At 51.2% G+C, this 18097-nt stretch overlaps 8 protein-coding genes across 8 annotated transcripts; 5 read left to right on the top strand and 3 right to left on the bottom strand.

Moving 5' to 3' along the window:
* Positions 1-415: 415 nt before the first annotated feature.
* Positions 416-2265, top strand: N7515_007419 (uncharacterized protein; the record flags this gene model as incomplete). The annotated part of the gene is made up of 3 exons (XM_056668163.1): positions 416-727; positions 781-1211; positions 1275-2265. The coding sequence occupies 3 exons, from the start codon at positions 416-418 to the stop codon at positions 2263-2265; spliced, it is 1734 nt and encodes a 577-aa protein (XP_056521759.1).
* A 278-nt stretch (positions 2266-2543) lies between these two features.
* Positions 2544-4572, bottom strand: N7515_007418 (GMC family oxidoreductase; the record flags this gene model as incomplete). Its single annotated transcript, XM_056668162.1, has 6 exons — positions 2544-2776; positions 2827-3429; positions 3475-4042; positions 4097-4313; positions 4361-4480; positions 4529-4572. The coding sequence occupies 6 exons, from the start codon at positions 4570-4572 to the stop codon at positions 2544-2546; spliced, it is 1785 nt and encodes a 594-aa protein (XP_056521758.1).
* A 421-nt stretch (positions 4573-4993) lies between these two features.
* Positions 4994-7613, bottom strand: N7515_007417 (putative CUE domain protein; the record flags this gene model as incomplete). The annotated part of the gene is made up of 2 exons (XM_056668161.1): positions 4994-6397; positions 7341-7613. The coding sequence occupies 2 exons, from the start codon at positions 7611-7613 to the stop codon at positions 4994-4996; spliced, it is 1677 nt and encodes a 558-aa protein (XP_056521757.1).
* Positions 7614-8436: 823 nt separating this feature from the next.
* On the top strand, positions 8437-9591 carry pex7 (putative peroxisome biosynthesis protein (Peroxine-7); the record flags this gene model as incomplete). The annotated part of the gene is made up of 3 exons (XM_056668160.1): positions 8437-8600; positions 8692-9143; positions 9200-9591. 3 exons carry the CDS (start codon positions 8437-8439, stop codon positions 9589-9591), a joined length of 1008 nt encoding a protein of 335 aa, XP_056521756.1.
* Positions 9592-10148: 557 nt separating this feature from the next.
* On the bottom strand, positions 10149-10981 carry N7515_007415 (DUF1014 domain protein; the record flags this gene model as incomplete). Its single annotated transcript, XM_056668159.1, has 3 exons — positions 10149-10656; positions 10726-10826; positions 10925-10981. 3 exons carry the CDS (start codon positions 10979-10981, stop codon positions 10149-10151), a joined length of 666 nt encoding a protein of 221 aa, XP_056521755.1.
* Positions 10982-11394: 413 nt separating this feature from the next.
* On the top strand, positions 11395-12591 carry N7515_007414 (GPI-anchored transamidase; the record flags this gene model as incomplete). The annotated part of the gene is made up of 1 exon (XM_056668158.1): positions 11395-12591. The coding sequence occupies one exon, from the start codon at positions 11395-11397 to the stop codon at positions 12589-12591; it is 1197 nt and encodes a 398-aa protein (XP_056521754.1).
* Positions 12592-13449: 858 nt separating this feature from the next.
* Positions 13450-16048, top strand: N7515_007413 (cell division control 45 family protein; the record flags this gene model as incomplete). Its single annotated transcript, XM_056668157.1, has 2 exons — positions 13450-14202; positions 14255-16048. The coding sequence occupies 2 exons, from the start codon at positions 13450-13452 to the stop codon at positions 16046-16048; spliced, it is 2547 nt and encodes an 848-aa protein (XP_056521753.1).
* Positions 16049-16433: 385 nt separating this feature from the next.
* On the top strand, positions 16434-18042 carry N7515_007412 (uncharacterized protein; the record flags this gene model as incomplete). The annotated part of the gene is made up of 3 exons (XM_056668156.1): positions 16434-17214; positions 17308-17771; positions 17839-18042. 3 exons carry the CDS (start codon positions 16434-16436, stop codon positions 18040-18042), a joined length of 1449 nt encoding a protein of 482 aa, XP_056521752.1.
* Between the last annotated feature and the right edge of the window lie 55 nt (positions 18043-18097).

The raw sequence follows: 18097 nt of genomic DNA, 5'->3' as shown, positions 1-18097 counted from the left end.
GGCCCTCTACGCAGTGGCAGGAGCGTATGACTTCAGTGCTCCTGGCTCCCTCCCTCCTCATGCATCAATATGTCTGAGCAAAATGTCCTATAGACTATCTTATGATCCCAAAAGCTCAGCTATAATTATCGCATTAATCCTTGTCCCTATCGTCCTCCTCATCTTCGTTGTTGTCATCGCTCTTACCTGTTCAAACTACTGGAGTATTCATTCCTTCAAAGATTTGTGCCTATCGTGCCCGTCGTGTTTTGGTCTCATCAAGCAAAGGAGACGCAGGACGATCTCATCCGACTCAGAGTGCTACGCTGTCACGCCGCACCCGATTGCAATTCGTGTGACGGGAGCCTCGGATATCATCCACCCCGAGTTTGAGCCCCCTGACATTGACAGGTTGCATGTTCAGATCGCGTGAATCATGGAGCTCACATTCACACCGCTTACCGCGCTTCGACGCCACAACCCAAGCATCATATCCAGGGACAGACTCAGCTCGACGTCTAGCTCCCTGTCGAGCTTTCCGTATCCGCAAATCCCTACTCGCCGTTCCTCTCTGTCTACGAACATGGAATATGACTCAAGCGAGCATGCGACATCGACCAGAACCCCATCTCTCAGCGATAGCCTTTACAATATCGATGTGGTGAAAATTAGAGGAGATCGTGCTGCAGCTTCCCGAGACATCCACAAGACCGGTCTTGATTGTGAGGAGGACCCATTTGTCGATCATGTAATTTGTTTTCCGGTTCCAAGTCTCTTCTATCTGCTAACTCATCGATCCAGACACCACAAGGCCGTCTTCACCCCCGCGATGCACGCATAACCCGGAGTGGGTATCGAAGAGCTCCACAATTACTCGTTCGTTGGAGCTCTGGGTCTTATGGTGATGCAGAGCCGTGCATTCAGGCGGAGTCGAGCTCGAGTTCTGATGCAATAGATCCGCCCGTAGCTTCAGTCTCAAAACGGAAGCTGAGAATGGATAGCGCGCGGATTTTGTCGGGCATAACGCATCGAAGCTCTTCTGGCTTGCTTTGTCCGCTGAATCCGCCTATCACATATGCCACAATGAGGTCCTACACGGGTTTGCCGTGCTTCAGTTCAGACTCCATGTCTGTATGGGCTTCAGTGAATGTATCTGCTGATGTTGAACCCATTGCCTTGCCTGATGACTCGAGTCTTGCACCCATTGACATGATTATACTCTTTGACAGCTTGTTAGTTGGCCCGGATAGCATTCTCTTCTCCAGGACACCTTTGTTTGGCTAACCATGAAACAGACAGCAACCCTCTGTTAGCATTTTGACGCCAATGGTCCTGGCATCCTCAATACTAGCTTCAAATTTGGTACCGAACCGTGACAGGATAGCTATGGCATGTGTTGATGGAAGAGCGCGAAATGGATTCGAGTTGCTACTTCCGTTGGGTTTTCATTCATTCGAGACATCAAGAAGTGCATTGAATACGTTTTCTTTCCGCCAGTTGAAGAAAAGGAAAGTCCCATGCGCCGACGCGGGCAATTCCATTCGCCAGGTCTCTCAGTTGTTTTACTCTTCTTCCAGGGCGGCCTTTTGTCATTTGGTATTTATTTCGGCGCATCCGCCAGAGGGTCTAGTTATATCTGGCCTTGACACTGCTATCGGTGTGCATACCATCTCACCTCAACTCTCCTTTCCTATTGACACGATGAACCATCCACTGGGCTGGCATATTTTCTACGATGCAGACTCGGACGATCCGCGATCGAGTGAAGTTCATTTCATGCGGAAGGTCTCTAAGTTCGTGCGGCAGATTCGTACCGGCCTCTGCCCTGGAATGATCACAGACTTGAGACTGTTTATTGATCAGGGGCCCGGATGCCACTTCGAGTCCGCAATTGGATCCTGTCAATTGGCGCGGCTGCGGCCTGGAGAAACGTGGATTCTCAAGATGAAGGTCGATGTACCCGTCGAGTTCTACCAAGAAGCTCAACTCACTGAGCACCCGGTGCTTGAAGATTTGATTCGTGAGATCAACCGTGTTTTGAAGGCATATTCTACCTATCCAACTGCCCAAGATGTCCTTAGCGGCCGTCTTGAGTACAGGCATTCTTTATTTCCCACACAGCATGACATTTTCTTGGAAACTCATTGCACGATCTCTCGCACCCCAGTTGTGCCGTCTGAGGCTTCTGAACCTCATCAGGAGAATACGAGGCTAGTGTCGTATGAAATGGATGATGACACTTTCAGTCTCAGTTTGGGGTCTGCAAGTGACAGCAGCTCAGATTAATCGCTTGGATGGCACTTTTGGAAAACTATACTATTCTTATTGGGCTTGTCGCTGATTTCCTCCGGACAGGGTCTGGTTCGGGCTTATATTTATACTTGCATAGGACGGCTCTCTTTTTGTCATTGGACTACAATCTTTCATTGAATGCAATGTGCTAGGTATTGGACTGTTTGATTGAGATCCCAATGGAGTATGGAAACTGGGTTTGGTGTAGACACGAGCCGTGCGTTCATCACGACGACCCCCTTTCCAGACATTGCCACAATCTCACATGGAAATCAGATGCGAGGGTAGACATTACCTGCCATTCGCCACGTTTCTTTGATCAAATCCGCACATTTCTCTCCAATACCATAAGCCGGCATTTGAGTATGCCCTCCATGCAACGTAGGCATAACACTGCAATCAGCGACTCGAAGCCCCGCGACGCCCTTAACCTGTAACTTCTCGTCGAGAACAGCCATAGGGTTATCCTTCCTCCCCATAGCACAAGTACCAGCCGCATGGTAGCCTGTCTTAACGTCAGCACCTATCCACGAACAATCCAACTCCCAAACTCACAAGTAGTCGCATGCTCCTTCACATACGGAACCCACTCCTCCCTCGATCCATACGTATGATGATTCAAATTCGGCGGCCAAGACCCCTTAACAATATCCCTCGTCCCAGTACCCTGCATAACAACCTCATTCCCAAGTCTACAAGCCTCACTAAGAACCAACAAATCCAACGGATCATCCAAATAATTACAATCAACGACGGGATTCACCCTCGGATTCGCCGAACTAAGCGTCACCGAGCCACGCGACTTCGGCGCAAATAACTCCGCAATCATCGAAAACGCGTACTGGTGATTCACGGGCGCTTGGTCGTATTGTTTGGGACCGCCGTAGCATTCCGTGCTGAAGAGCTCGATGTTCGGCTGGCGGGGTGTTAGACCCATTGGATCGCGGCCTGGTTTGCGGGGGGCGTTTTGCCAAAGTGGTTCGTCTTTTAGACGACCGTCGAGGCGGGCGAAGGCGAAGACGCCGAAGGGAAAGGTGGAGAGGAAGCCGGTTTTGGTTTCTTTCCACTGGGCGTAGGTTTTTTCGAAGTTGTTGTCGTGGTGAACGTGGTGGTCGGTTGTTAGGTTTTTTTGGAGGTTTCGTAGAACATGAAGACGATCTGGTATCGGTTAGATTGGGGGCAGAGATGATGAGTTTGTATTACTTATGAATGGATGGATGTGGGAGTCGCTTACGAGATGGTCCATTAGGTTCTTTCCGACGCCTGGTAGATCTACCACACAGGGGATTTTGTGTTGTTCTAGTTCTGCCTTGGGGCCGATTCCTGATCGAAGAAGGATTGCAGGACTGCAATATGCACCTGCGGAGATGATGATCTCTTTCCTGGCGTGATAGGTCGTGGAGCTGCCATCTGATGACAGTGTAGCCACGCCGACAGCGCGGGTCTCGACATCCTCTTTGCTGAAAATTATTCTGTCCACCGTGGTATCTGTCTTGATAGTGACGTTCGCACGGTGATTCTCGTTCGTAACGAAGTCAGCGCCAGTCGTGCGAAGTCCCCGATACACTGTGCGAGGGACATGTCCACATCCGTGTGCAACATCGCCGGTGCTGAACATGTCATGGTGCAAAGGCATGCCTTTCGAGACATAAGAGTCCATTAAGAGCTCGGAAATGGGCGCCAGATCATGGGGTTCTGTGTGTAAGTGTCCTGAATATCCGTGGCTCTCTTTATCGGCCTTGAACCACGGCTTTGAATGGAAGGTCTCTGCCTGCTCATTTTGTCAGTTTCACCTGTTGTCAGGATCGGGCAGGTCCCAACTGACCTTCCGCATATACCTGAAGAATTCCTCTCCACTCCATCCCTCCAGTCCCCAATCATCGTAATCCTGCTTGTTGCCACGAATGCAAAGCGTGCCGTTGCATCCACTTGATCCTCCGAGGAACTTGCCGCGACTCAACTTCACTTGGCGGTTGTTCACTCCCGCCATAGGAGGAGTAATGAGGTTCCAGTCGGTTTCTGCATCGAAGTTATTTGACCACCTGGTCTGTCAGTGATGAAACAAGTAGCAATTAGAGGGGGAATCTACCCGCCGGTCATATGTACATTCTCCAGATCCTTATTGTGCTGTCCGGCTTCAATCAGCAAGATGCTGACCTCGGGGTTCTCGGCCAGACGACCGGCAACAACACATCCAGAGGTCCCTCCTCTAGCTTATGGTTAGCAAGGGCATCTGCATTGTGATGGTTTATCCTACCCGCAGACAATATAGTCGAATGTATTCTCACTTGTAGAAGTCATGATGGATGTCTTTCACAATTGTCAATTGAACAAGGACAAGAACTGACGAAGAACCGCCGACCGAACAGAAAAGGATTCACCTCGCCCTTTCAAACTGTACCTCGGACGTATCGCGGCCACAGGAAGTTGATCCCGCGTATTTCCGTCTCACTTCGTGCATATTTGAGGGGTAGTGTTGGGTAAACCTCCCCGACTTCTGCAGGATTGTGTGACAGGCCCATTCACGTACATCAAAGGTTGTATTTGATAGGTACAGGTCTCTCGGTCGAGGGGCCAGAGTGAACTTTGTTCGTATGTTAGGGCGGAATTCAGAGTCCACTTTCCGCGAGGCTATGCACCCCCAGAGTCCAGACTGCTTATCCCTGCGGGGTAAACAACGGGTATATTTCACTTCTCTACCTAGAAGAAAGACATAGACAATTCATTGAGATGCCGAAAAATCGGTCAAAGCAGGGGCATCATCCGCCAACGCTTTCTTTGCCCACACCGGATCCCCATCATCATCAAACTCGGCCCATTGGAAGAAAGAACAGCCTTCCTTTCCCGGTGCAAAGCCAGCATAGCACATCCACATATACCTTCCTCGCGTGTCCTGGTTGCGTTGTGCACATCGGAGAATCGTGTGCTCGCCACATTTGCACCGCGGAGTAAAGCGCGGGTGAAGAGTATCGCGATACCATCGATACGTGATATTAATCCGTCGGTTACCGGAAATCGGATGTGGTGAGATATTCTGCGCGGGAGAGATAGAGTGTTTCCACTCCTCTTGCATCTCTGCGTGCATGACCAGGAGGGAATTGTGAGGAAGATGGATTGAGATCTGGCCTTCGGCTTCTATCCGCTCGGCTGGCCCTGTCCGCTTCTGTGGATAGTCTGGCAGCGAGGTTGTGTGATTATTGTCATGGGGTTCTGTAGAAGCCGCCTCCTCCTCTCGGGGTACTATTCGACGGACTCGGAATTCTCGTGCCACGCCTAAGCTCAGACTTCCTATCACCGGGTGGGGGCCGATATAGGTGAGTTCGTCTGAGTGATATCCCACGCTTTCATTCGGTCCATCATAGCAGTTGACGAAAGCTGCATTTGGCCGCCACTCCTTTGGTGACTGGTATTGTAGCTTCTTTCCGTCTGGGTAGACGTCTCGGATCCGTTTGTTGATTTCCTCGTTGACGACCTTCTGTACTTGGCGTGACACTACTCGTAGTTGTGGCGTTGCCTGACGCACATTTGAGCGATATGTTCCTCCGTAAGTGTATTCTGAAGTCTGTTGCCGGTGCTCTTCGGGCGTGGAGACATAGACAGCATGCGTATGGGGACTCTGAACGGTGCGGTTGAACAGCTGGAAACTGTCCCGAGTGAAGTGTTTTGATTCATCCAACAACTCAACCAGAAGCGCATTTGCTTCTTTGGCCGGAAGGAAGTTGTGGATGATAGTGCAAGGCGTGTAGGCTGCAATATCCTCGGGCGAGTAAAGATGTAGTGTTTTGCCCTTTCTTGGAGGTAGAGGCTTTTTCTGGCTTGTAACTTCACGGATTGGTTTCATGCTTCCATCTTCAGCCGTTGCGAGGATATGCGATGAGAGTGATGTCTGCACTCCAAGTGATGAGCTACTCGCAACTCGCTTTGCATTGACGGGCGTGCATAATGTAGCATCCTTCGCAGAGAGCAGTGCAGATGCATTCTCCACCGATCCCTCACAGGAAACGAGAATCTCCAATAATTCCTCTTGTTTGATGTTCGGGAAAAGCGATAGTAGTATTGCTATCTTGATGTCGGTGGAGTCTTCAGAAAGGTCCGATGAGACGTGGTTTGGCTCCGACTCCTCGCCCTTATCAGAGAGCCTCGGACGCTTCCTGGATACAAATGCATCCATCTCTATCTTGGTCTCTTTCCCTTGAGGCTCTATAGAACGTGATGGATGAATGGTCAAAATGGTTGATAAGCCACAGCGGCCCACAGGTAACTGATAAAGCGCTTATCGGCACATGACTGCCCTCGAAGTGGCCAATCAGATTGCTGTGTTACTGCATATAGATGCAGTCGTAATTGAGACCATTGATTCCTACCATTGGACATAGACGTATGTGATGTCGATATATTTAGAATTCTCAAGGTATCATGGGTGTTCTATGACTGCAAATATGGTTCTTACCGTCCATACATTTATGTACATCGTCGAACTTCGTGTTTGATAGAAGATGCGAGAAAGCTTCAGGCTCACTTTCCTACACATCTTCAAGACATTACGAGCTCCACCTGCCCTCACCCAAGTACACACGTCCCTCCCGATGATAGTCGATCAAACGCTTCATCTGCCGAAGTCCATTAAAGACCTCCACCAATGCATCGAGCGCCACCATCGTCGAACCGTTATATGTCCCGCAATACTCTGTCATGCAACTGGATGATTCCATTTTGACGTCGACGGGATGATCATCCATCCTCGAATCCGGGAAGTTCTCCTCGACCAGATTCACCCAACATGCTCTGAGATTTGCATCCTTCTCAGCCATCGATGAACGATCCAACAAACCTTTCAAATGCGACAACACTCTATCATCCACCATCAGGCATACACGTAGCCTGCTCGGAAGCTCTGTATTAGGTATCGCCAGCCACGCCTTGAAATCATGAAACGCTTGCCGAACACCTTCCACGTCCATATCAGCGTACTCGTTTTGCGCATTGAAGAATCTGGAAGAGTATGCAGATTTGAGAGTTTGAATCTCCTCATCAGAGCCTATCAATGTCCGGTGCAATGATCGACTTACGGCGTCGTTGAGACAGCGGAGAAATACGGGTAGGAGACGCTTTGTTTCGGGGGCATAGGAGGTACGGTAAACGATAGGACCCCATGATAGAGTGAGAAAGTCGCGCTCTGCGCCTGGGGGTAAGGACCTGACGCCTGGACACGATCCGAGTTGGTAGACTTCTTCTTCCAGGAATAGATTGGCTGGAGATGTATACTGTGTTGGTTCTGGCGTTGGGTTGCTATATCCCAATGTGGGACCAACCTGGGTATCGTAGCGCCTGGAGCCCAGCATTGTAGTGTATATGTTCTCTGAACATGGTGTGAGATGTAAAAAGTGTGAGGCGCAGGTCAAGAAGCTCAGAAATCTGGAGGAGGCAAGCGTGGCGCTATTCTCATGCTTTGTGGGGTCTGGGGCAAGTGTTCGGTGGCTCGGAGTCTGATAAGGCAACATTACTGGCGCATATTGGCACTGAAAGATGGTCCATCGAAGGTCTAGAATTCACCTTTCAACTCCGTTGCAATCAGGGCCGGATACAGCTATAGACTGTTGGCGTCAATATTCTCGGATAAGTCGACGTACCTGGACCTCAAATGCCCATTGGCCAGCCTGACGCCTGTTGTAATAGTAGCTATGCCCTGGACTTTGAAGCAACTATGCCAATCAGTCATTTGCAGTAATTTTGTGGGGCAGGAATCCGTTTGTAGGAACGATGTTATGGCATGTGCCAATGAGCCAATGCTGCCTTGTGCAGGTAGTGACTTGACTAATGCATGTAAATCATTGACACTCACACGTCAACACGAGAACTGAAATGAAGCATCAAGCAATTCCAATAAGGATGTAATCTCAGCCTTCAAAGGGAAAAGAAGTAGAAGCTGAATGTGAAGTTATAGTTAGAAAAGTCCGTGCCTGAAAGCCAAGGAATGACCTCGGCCCATTTGATCCCCGCAATCCCGAGATCATACGCGGACGTGGACTTTGAACTTAGCATCTTCGCGACCGTTGACGTTATTCCTTTTGATACCCTAGCCTGAAGATCTTTCTCCATCTTTTCTATTCATTCTTCCTCTCTTTACCCTTCGCGCGACCGGCGCTGTGCGATCAGTTGCCCGTCATGCTCCACTACCGCACACAAGGATTCCAAGGTTGCGCTGTCAAATACTCCCCTTTCTTCGATAATCGGCTAGCTGTTGCAAGCTCAGCAAATTTCGGCCTTGTTGGCAATGGTCGCCTACATATCTTAGAGTTGACAGCGAATGGTATCCAGCCTCTAAAAAGGTAGGTGGGATCATGGCAGACCCCGCCGCGGAGTGCACACATCAGAAGAAGAGTATAAGAAACTCAAGCTGACTATCTGGTGTTATGACAGCTTTACAACACAAGACTCGCTATATGACACCGCCTGGTCCGAACTCCACGAGAACCAAGTCCTCGCCGCATCAGGCGACGGCAGCATCAAGCTATTCGACTGCACAGCGAACGACTTCCCAATCTCAAGCTGGAAGGAGCACGGACGGGAAGTGTTCAGCGTAAACTGGAACCCAGTCGCAAAGGACCGCTTCTGCTCAAGTAGCTGGGATGGCACTGTCCGTGTCTGGTCGCCACATCGCCCGCAGTCCCTCCTCACCCTCCCAACCCACAGCTGCACCTATTCCGCATCATTTTGCCCGCACAACCCAGACCTCATCTCATGCGTGACATCAGACTCATACGTGCGCGTTTTCGATCTTCGTACCCCGGCCTCAGCCTCCAACCACCTCGTCACCCAGATTCCCATACACGCATCTGCTTCCGGGCCTGGAATGCTTGGTCAACCAGGCGGTCCAGCTCCCCCGCTGAGGCCCTCACTCATGACTGGAACAAGTACCGTCCCACAGTTCTTGCTACGGCGGGTGTTGATCGTGCAATTCGGACGTTTGATATTCGGGCCCCGCAACAAGGCCCGCTAGCCACTATGCTTGGACATGAATATGCTGTCCGAAAGGTGGCTTGGTCGCCCCATCTTTCTAATGTCCTTTTGAGTGCTAGTTACGATATGACTTGTCGGGTGTGGAGTGACCGGTCAGAGGCGGGTCCGGGCGGCGACATGGATGTGATGCGCGCTGGTCCAGGATCTACAGTGCTTGGCGCTGAACTAGGGCGCATGGGTAGACACACTGAGTTTGTGACCGGCATAGACTGGTGTTTGTTTGGAAGTGAGGGCTGGTGTGCTAGCGTTGGCTGGGATGAAAACCTCTATGTGTGGGATGTACGAGCCTCGATGACCTAGGCAGGGTAGCTGGGATATTATCCAATTAAAAGACCCTGCGCAGGGTCCGTACCTATAACGGCTCGTAGAAGGTTTCAAGCCAGATGGGTTGAGAACATATCGAGAGGTCTTATGAGAGGAACAATAGGCAGTATCGATCCCGAGCTTGCAATCGAAGCGGACTCCTGCATACCACAGCTTCCATCAATGAAGAGTCGAAAGATTTTGATCATTTTATTTCGTAATTTTGTGAGTGGACGGTCTAAAAACACAATGCACATTGCAATATACCAACGACTCATCGGCTAGTCTGAACCCTGACCTATGCAGCCTTTTGTGTGAGCTCCGCAGCGACTCGAAAGTCAGAAACGCTCAGTATTATCGAATCGTGCAGCACGAAATCCATCGAATCAAAATCACGGGAGGTGCACACAGCACACTTCTGAAGAGACCACCCAATTAGAGTTCGATAGCAAAAGGCTTGGCAATCCGAGTCAGTGCGCTCTCAGCATATTGCAAATCTCCCAATTGTCTATGCGTCTGTACTGCGTATGCATGTGATCCAGCGACAGACCAATCTATTTGCCACCGAGTCTGGTCTCGACCTTCTTGCGCTCGCTCTCGCGAAGCGCGGCGACTTCCTCCTTGGTAGCATTGATGGCCGCATGCACCTGGTTGAATGGGTTCTCTTCGCTCTTCTCGAATTCCTTCCTGCAAAGATCCATGCGCTGGTTTCGGCGTAGACCAGGGTGTTCCTTTTCAATTTCTGGCAACCGCCTCTCCTCGAAAGCGGCATATGCAGCCTTGAATCGTCGCTCTGGGTGTCGGTCGATCTTCGAGGTATCCTTCGAGGTTAAAGACAGGGCGTCCAGCGCATTGTCAATACCAGTGGCGCTAATGGCAGAGCCCTTCGTGCTGGTAGGTTCGTCCAGTTGTGAAAGATCGAGGCCACGAGTCTTCTTCTGTGCGGTCTTTGCGTTCGCGCCTTTGGCTTTGGCTGGTTGGGAAGCTTCCTCCTCGGCTAGTAGAGCATCGCGCTCTGCCTTCTTGCGGGCAGCTTCAGCTTTCTTGGCTTCGGCCTCTTCCCTGCAATTAAACGAGGGTGGTTAGCTCAGTGCTCAAAGGCGGTCTCTTCGGGATGTCGAATTGACATACTTCTTAGCATTTCCCTTGGATCCCTTTGACCATTGCTTCTCTTCCTCTGCAGATTTCTTCTGGTCTTCAGCTGCCTTCTTTGCTGCCGCGGCCTCCGCCTTCTGTAACGTACGCAGTACTGTTAGTTTCGTTCAAAAGATCTCTTGCTCGAGAGCTGTGGCAATAATAGTGGGGGCGGGGTTAAGAAAGAAAAACATACACGAGCGTTGCCAGCGACCTTCTTGGTGTTTTCTCCTGCTGCTTTCTTGCCTCCCATGGTAATATATATGTATAGTAAAGATACCTAGTGAACGCTGGACAGATTTTGAGGAACGGAGATGAAAAGAACAAGATGGAATGGAGCCTCTACTACATGATCCGATCCGCGGGACCAATATGCCGACTCCGACAAAGGCGGTGACAATGTACTTCACTTGGCCCGTGCGTTTATGTGTATGCCTTGGGAACTTGGCAACCTTCCTTCCCCGGCGTTTCGAACCTCCTATCTCACCTTCTTGGAGCTGTCTTGTCCGGTGTCCTCTTCCCTTCGTTTAAAGTGTTATGGTCTTGATGTGATCCTTGTGATTGAAATACGCGGTCTATGATATAATCCCTGCTCTGCCACCGCATTCACCCGCCAGTGATAAGCTGTGTTCCACTTTCCCTACTATGACCTGATCCTCTGTCGCAATGGCCTTGCTCTTCCGCTTTCTACAGGCGTTCGCCTTGCTACTTCTTGCCAGCGCAGTGGCCGCTGAACATACTTCCAACTGGGCAGTCCTCGTCTCTACCTCCCGCTTCTGGTTCAACTACCGCCACCTCGCCAATGTCCTCTCACTATACCGAACCGTTAAACGCCTGGGTATTCCCGACTCACAAATCATTCTCATGCTTCCCGATGACATGGCGTGCAACCCCCGGAACGCCTTCCCTGGTACGGTCTACAGTAACGCAGACCGCGCCGTCGATCTTTACGGTGACAACATCGAAGTAGACTACAGGGGTTACGAAGTGACGGTGGAGAACTTCATCAGACTTTTGACGGACCGCCTCGACGAAGATGTACCGCGCAGCAAGCGCTTGGGTTCTGACGCCGGCAGCAATGTGCTGGTATACATGACGGGGCACGGAGGCGATCAATTCCTTAAATTCCAGGACGCTGAAGAGATCGGCGCCTGGGATCTTGCGGACGCCTTTGGACAGATGTGGGAGAAGAAGCGCTACCATGAACTCTTGTTCATGATCGACACTTGCCAGGCGAACACGATGTACACACATTTCTACTCGCCCAACATTGTGGCGACCGGCTCTAGCGAGATCGACCAGTCTTCCTACTCCCACCACGCCGACAATGACGTCGGTGTCGCTGTCATTGACCGCTGGACATATTATGTCCTTGAATTCCTCGAGACACAAGTGACGAGCGTCACTTCCAAGCTCAATCTGGGTGACCTGTTTGATTCTTATGACGAGTCTAAGATTCACTCTCAGCCGGGAGTTCGATGGGATCTATTCCCCGGAGGCGAGCAAGAAGGCCGTCTGCGGACTGTGGTGGATTTCTTCGGCAATGTCCAGAATGTGGAGGTTGAAAACGCTAACGCAACCGAACCTGGTTCTCTTAAGGAAGACTTGGCTGAGATTGCGCGTCTTGTGGAGAGGTGGCAGAAGCGAGACGAGGAATATTCCGCCATACTGGGCAATTCCGCTCAGAATTCTACCGAGGATCTGCACTCATCAACTTTGAACCTAAAGCCGAAGACTACTGTTGGCCCAAGCAAAATGGCCGAAGACAACGGCTGGGGCAAGCGGCTCGTAGGCGCCTCTGTCGTTGGTGCATGCACCGCTATCTGGGTGGCTGGCTCAATCCTGGGTCGCTCATCTGTATGAACTCATGCAACCATCCCGAAGCTGTGCTTTGCATGTACGTCTAGTTTTTGTCTGGTCGCCGGCTTTCAAGTTCTGTCGGACACTTTTGAAGGATATAGCATGTTCATGGCGCAAGGCGTTATCTTTGTAATTGTTGATTCTGAATGATATCCTCCAGGCTAGATCCTCTGGTCTGACACTTCTTACTTTTTCGGGTTCATGCTTTCAAGACGTATAATGGAATCAGCCTACTGAAGTTCAGCACTGACGATATACGTGCAAACGAGTATATAGTTAGCTCCCCGAGAACTACTGTGTACAACCGATTCATTGTAATAGGTAGGAAAGGCAACCTCATGTCGTAAGGGTTTACGTGCAGTTCAGAACATCAAGTATACCGCCAACGGTCCTTTGCCAGCTAACAACGTGCAGAAGCTTGATTTGCTTGCGATAGACTGTGTCCATGAAACACAATTGCTTTGGCGCACTTTTTCACCAATCTCCAGCTGAAGTATAGATGGGGTAATTTCGCGTTGAGCACTTTGAAACCTGGGAACTCGAGCAATCAGATATAAGTCACCAATTAGCAGGCCAAATACCCTCAGGCTAATACAGGAGCTAAGGAGTTAGACAAAGAACATGGAGAATAATTCCGAAGTGGAGTAAATACTTGGTCTTTGTCAAGGTGATGAAGTGGTATGGAACTCGGCACGTGCCTTCGACGCGTCGCGCTTGTCCACTTCCCCGACGCTATGAGAGTCTTGCTGCAAGGGCTTCCCCCCGATAACCACTGCACCAACTCGCCTTCTTGCTCTTATTCTTACAGGCTTTTTTTCTTCATGAGCTGTCGCATGAGCATCTGAAATTTCAAAGCTGGCCATGTATCTCCCTCGGCAGCTCATCTCACACCTCTATCTACAACTCCTCCGATCTCACCATCCACTCTCTCCACCCGTCCTAATCCTCGTGGCATTAGAGCCAGACGCGCTATGTGCCTGTCGAATTCTTACGGCGTTGTTAAAACGCGACTACATCCCTCATAAGATCCAGCCGGTTGCAGGATATGGCGATTTGACGCGTGCGGGGGAGGAACTGATCCGCCCGATGCAGACCACAAATGGCGGCAGTGGAGGTGTTGTGGTCTGTCTCGGTGTGGGAGGCTTGGTTGATCTTGGCGAGATCCTGGCGTTGAGCAATCCGGAGGACGAGGTGGAGGATATGGGAGGCGTGGAGATCTGGGTATTCGACGCGCGACGGCCGTGGAACCTGAGTAACGTCTTCGGAGGACAAGTGGGGATGGGTCAGGCCATGGCCGAAATTGATCCTAATGCGCGACAACGGACGCGTGGAGTGGACAAAGGGTGCATTACTTCCGCTTACACGTCGAAGAATGGCGGCATTGTCGTGTATGACGACGGAGACATTGAGGAGGAACTTCGGAACGAACGAGAAGCATATTACGCACTGCTGGAAATGCCAGAGGTGGATGATGAAGACGATGACGAGAGTGCAGATGAATCGGACGATGAGATTCAACCAAGGTCGAAAAAGCGCAAGTCGTGGTCAGGTCGCGAAGATGACGAGGATTCAGAAGGCGATGAGCCGCCGCATCAACGGCGGAGAAGCAATTCAGTAAGTCCCGGTATTCTGCAGCACCGGAGCATGGCACTAATGTATGGTATAGGGCTCTTCCATTGCCTCGACCCCAACGCGCCGCAAGAAGACTGGACTCGATTCTTCCAACTCGTCGCGATCTGTGACACCGACAACCGATTCCCCATCACCGGCGGAGACCAAGCAACCCTCGGCGCGAGCATTAAAGAAACGTCTACTCAAACTTAAGCGAAAACACGACTCCGTATTGCAAGCATACTACTCGTCTGGAACGTCGTACTCCGAACCAATTTCGTCCCTGATCTACTCCCTGGCATCTGAGCTCGGTCGTGATGATAACGATCTGTTGTGGCTTGCTATTGTCGGTGTCTCTAGCTTGGAACTCAGCGGCCGGACAATGACTGGAGTGGGAATTTCGAACACATCAGAATCTGGAGGCTCAGCAGGCTGGGGTGGCCAACGTGGAGAACACATCCGCCAAATACTCCGTGATGAAGTGCATCGTTTAAACCCGCCTGATCCTAACGAAGAAAATCGGGACTATCGAGGAGAACTAAACGGTGTGATTCCGACAACTGCGAGGTCGCCAACCGATACGTCCATTCGCATTTCTCCTGAACCTCGATTTCTCCTTGTGCGGCATTGGTCGCTATACGAGAGTATGCTCCACAGTCCTTACCTCGCCCCAAGGCTGCATGTCTGGACTGAGAACGGTCGCAAACGACTGCATAAGTTCTTGGCCAAGATGGGTATCAGTCTGACCCAGTGCCACCAATACTATACACACATGGACATGGAATTGAAGCGTGCTCTACGCAGCCGTCTACTCCAGTTTGCTCCAGTGTATGGCCTGGACGGACTTGTGCCCGCAGAAGGAGCTGCGAGTGCTAGTGCCCGCGAGGGCTGGGGATTCGTACGTTTCTGGGGCTGGAAGGCCTGTCTCTCTGCCACGGATGTGGGTGTCATTGTGGGTGCAATGCTGGAAGTTGGGCCTCACGAGACTTCAACTGCTTGGGACGCTAAACGCTTGCCGCGGCAGCCCAATGATGCAGAAAGCGGCGGTGTCCCGGGCGAATCCGACTTGGCTAGTTTACTACCCCGGTTCTGGAGTGCATACGACGCCCTCTCATTAACATCTGAATCACCCACGCTCCTCCTAGAGTCGCTCCCTCTAGCCCAACATCTACACCGTGCCATCCTTCGCACCGGTACCTCCCTGCTCTCAAAACATCAAATCCGTCACCTCAGGGCGTTCCGGATTGCCGTGGTGAAAGATGGACCCGACGTGAAGCTCTTCACAAACCCTGGGGCCTTGACAAAATTGGCCCTGTGGATCGCGGAGGCCATTCGAGTCCAAGAAAAAGAACGAGGCGACTCAGTCAAGATCGGCCGCAAGCGTGCAGCTGGTACTCCTCTTGTCCTTGCTGGTCTGGATGAAGATCGCGATCTTTACGTTGTCGTCGGCACCGGTGGTGGCGGTGGTGTTATTGACTTTGCCGCCATGCACAAGCGTCAAGACGAACGCAAGAAGAAGAAAGAAGCCAAGGAGAAGAAACAGAAAGAGAAGTCAGAGCGCCGATCGAAGCGGGCAGCGGAGCGTGCCGAGCGTGAAGATGGAACTGGCGCCGAGGATGAAGATTCTGAAGAATCCGAGTCCTCATCGGAATCGGAGTCCGAGGACGAGGAAGACCACGGGAAGAAGCATCTCCTCCGCAACCGATTTGGGATTGCTTTCCAAGAGGTGGTCCAGGAGACGAACGCGCGTGTCCGCATCGACAGCTTCGAACACTGTGTTGTCGAGGTCCAGAAGGATGATCTCGGCGGATTCCTCGAAGCATTGAGTTTCCGCAGTGTGGTGGGATAACTACGAACAATTCACGCAGTCTACGACTTTGACATTCGCTGTTCTTTTAAAGCATGGGATGGCTCTGGGATATCTGGGAGGATGGACTTTGAAACCGGCTGCATAATGACCTGTTGCATGAATTCATACTTCTTGCAAGCATTGCCCTTCTTTGCATCTGTCTCCGGCGTTTATGGTGTTTCTATCTACATCTGGGAGACATGTCTAATGCTATCTAGTGATAACTCCATAGTTGCATCGAATCTATGCATTTTCGGCCTTCTCTCCGAGACCTCCGACCTCCCCGCATATCCCCGCATATTCCTCGTTTATTGATTGTCTTCTAAATCCAACCAAGACACCATTAACCCATTGAACAAGAACAGGAGACCTATCTCGCTACACCATGTCTCAAACCGAATACCCCATCCTCCCACTCACAGACACCCTCACCAATCTCCCCGCCGAGTATCCCACCAATGTCCAAGACCAAATAACCCAAATCCTGACAACAACCCCGATAAACCGCCTGGTAGTCCTCGACGACGACCCAACAGGAACACAAACCTGCCACAACATCTCCGTCCTAACAGTCTGGGACATCCCAACCCTAACAGTCGAATTCCGATCTCAAACCCCCGGATTCTTCATCCTAACCAACTCCCGCGCCCTCCCACCAACCCAAGCATCAGCCCTCATCCACGAAATCTGCACAAACGTGGCCCAAGCAGCGAAAATAACAAACCAAAAAGTCGACATCGTCCTCCGCGGCGACAGCACTCTCCGCGGCCACTTCCCGCTGGAACCAGACGTCGCACAGTCAGTCTTCGGGCCAGCCGATGGAGTCATTCTCGCTCCGTTCTTCTTTCAGGGTGGAAGGTTCACGATCGATGATGTGCATTACGTTGTCGAGGGCGAGAGGCTTGTGCCTGCTGGCATGACGCAGTTCGCGAAGGATGCTACATTCGGATATAAGAGTTCGAATTTGAGGGATTATGTGGCTGAGAAAGCTGGCTCTGGGAGGTTTACGGAGGGGCAGGTTTGTTCTGTAACGATAGAGGAGATTCGCATCGGAGGGCCAGAGGCTGTTTGTGAGAAATTGCTTGCTGTCCCCGTTGGGGGCGTGATTATTGTTAATGCGGCGGCGGAGTCGGATATGGATGTATTCGTTGCTGGGTTGTTACTTGGTATGTGATTTGCTTTGCTTTCTTGCTCTATAGGTTCCTTCTTTTCTGCGTTTGACCCCAACACATTTACATGTTGACTCATGTTTACTCCAGCCGAATCAAAAGGAAAACACTTCCTCTACCGCACCGGCGCAGCCTTCGTCTCAACACGACTCGGCATCCGCTCTAAACCACCCATTTCAGCAGCAGAGCTGCTCCTCCCCTCACCCCGTACAACCGGCGGACTGATTATAGCCGGCTCGTACGTGCCCAAGACCACAGCACAGCTGAAGGTGCTGACGGACCGGCGCTGTGCAACGGGCAAGCTAGCTGTCATGGAGATGAAAGTCGAGGAGCTTATTGCGTCGCCGGAGAGTGCGGCGTTGGCTGTGCGGCGTGTTGTACTGGAGACGGAAGCTTCGTTGCGGGATGGGATGGATACGCTTGTTATGACGAGTCGGAGGCTTGTTACTGGTGATGATGAGTTGGCGTCACTGGAGATTGGCACGCTGGTTGCTGAGGCGTTGGTTGGTGTTTTAAGAGGGATTGAGGTGCGGCCGAGGTTTATTATTGCTAAGGTATGGTTGTTTGATTCTCTTGGGATTTGGTGGAGGGATGTGTTGGAGCTAACTATGTTTTACTGAGAAGGGTGGGATTACTTCGTCGGATGCTGCGACTAAGGGCTTGAATATCAAGCGTGCTACTGTCGTTGGCCAGGCGGCTCCGGGTGTGCCTCTTTGGAGGTGCAATGAGGAGACGAGTCGGCATCGAGGTGTGCCTTTTGTTGTCTTCCCTGGTAATGTGGGTGGGGAGGAGACGCTCTGTGAGTTGGTGGAAGCCTGGAGTTAGCTCTAATGTTAACCCCGTTGGTGGTCCTAAATGTGCTATACGTAGAAGATGAAGA

Source organism: Penicillium bovifimosum (genome assembly GCF_028826915.1).
Source record: "Penicillium bovifimosum strain IBT 22155 chromosome Unknown utg000005l_segment0_segment0, whole genome shotgun sequence".
In the NCBI taxonomy this organism is placed as follows: domain Eukaryota; kingdom Fungi; phylum Ascomycota; class Eurotiomycetes; order Eurotiales; family Aspergillaceae; genus Penicillium; species Penicillium bovifimosum.
This window is presented reverse-complemented; position numbering and strand designations above follow the sequence as displayed.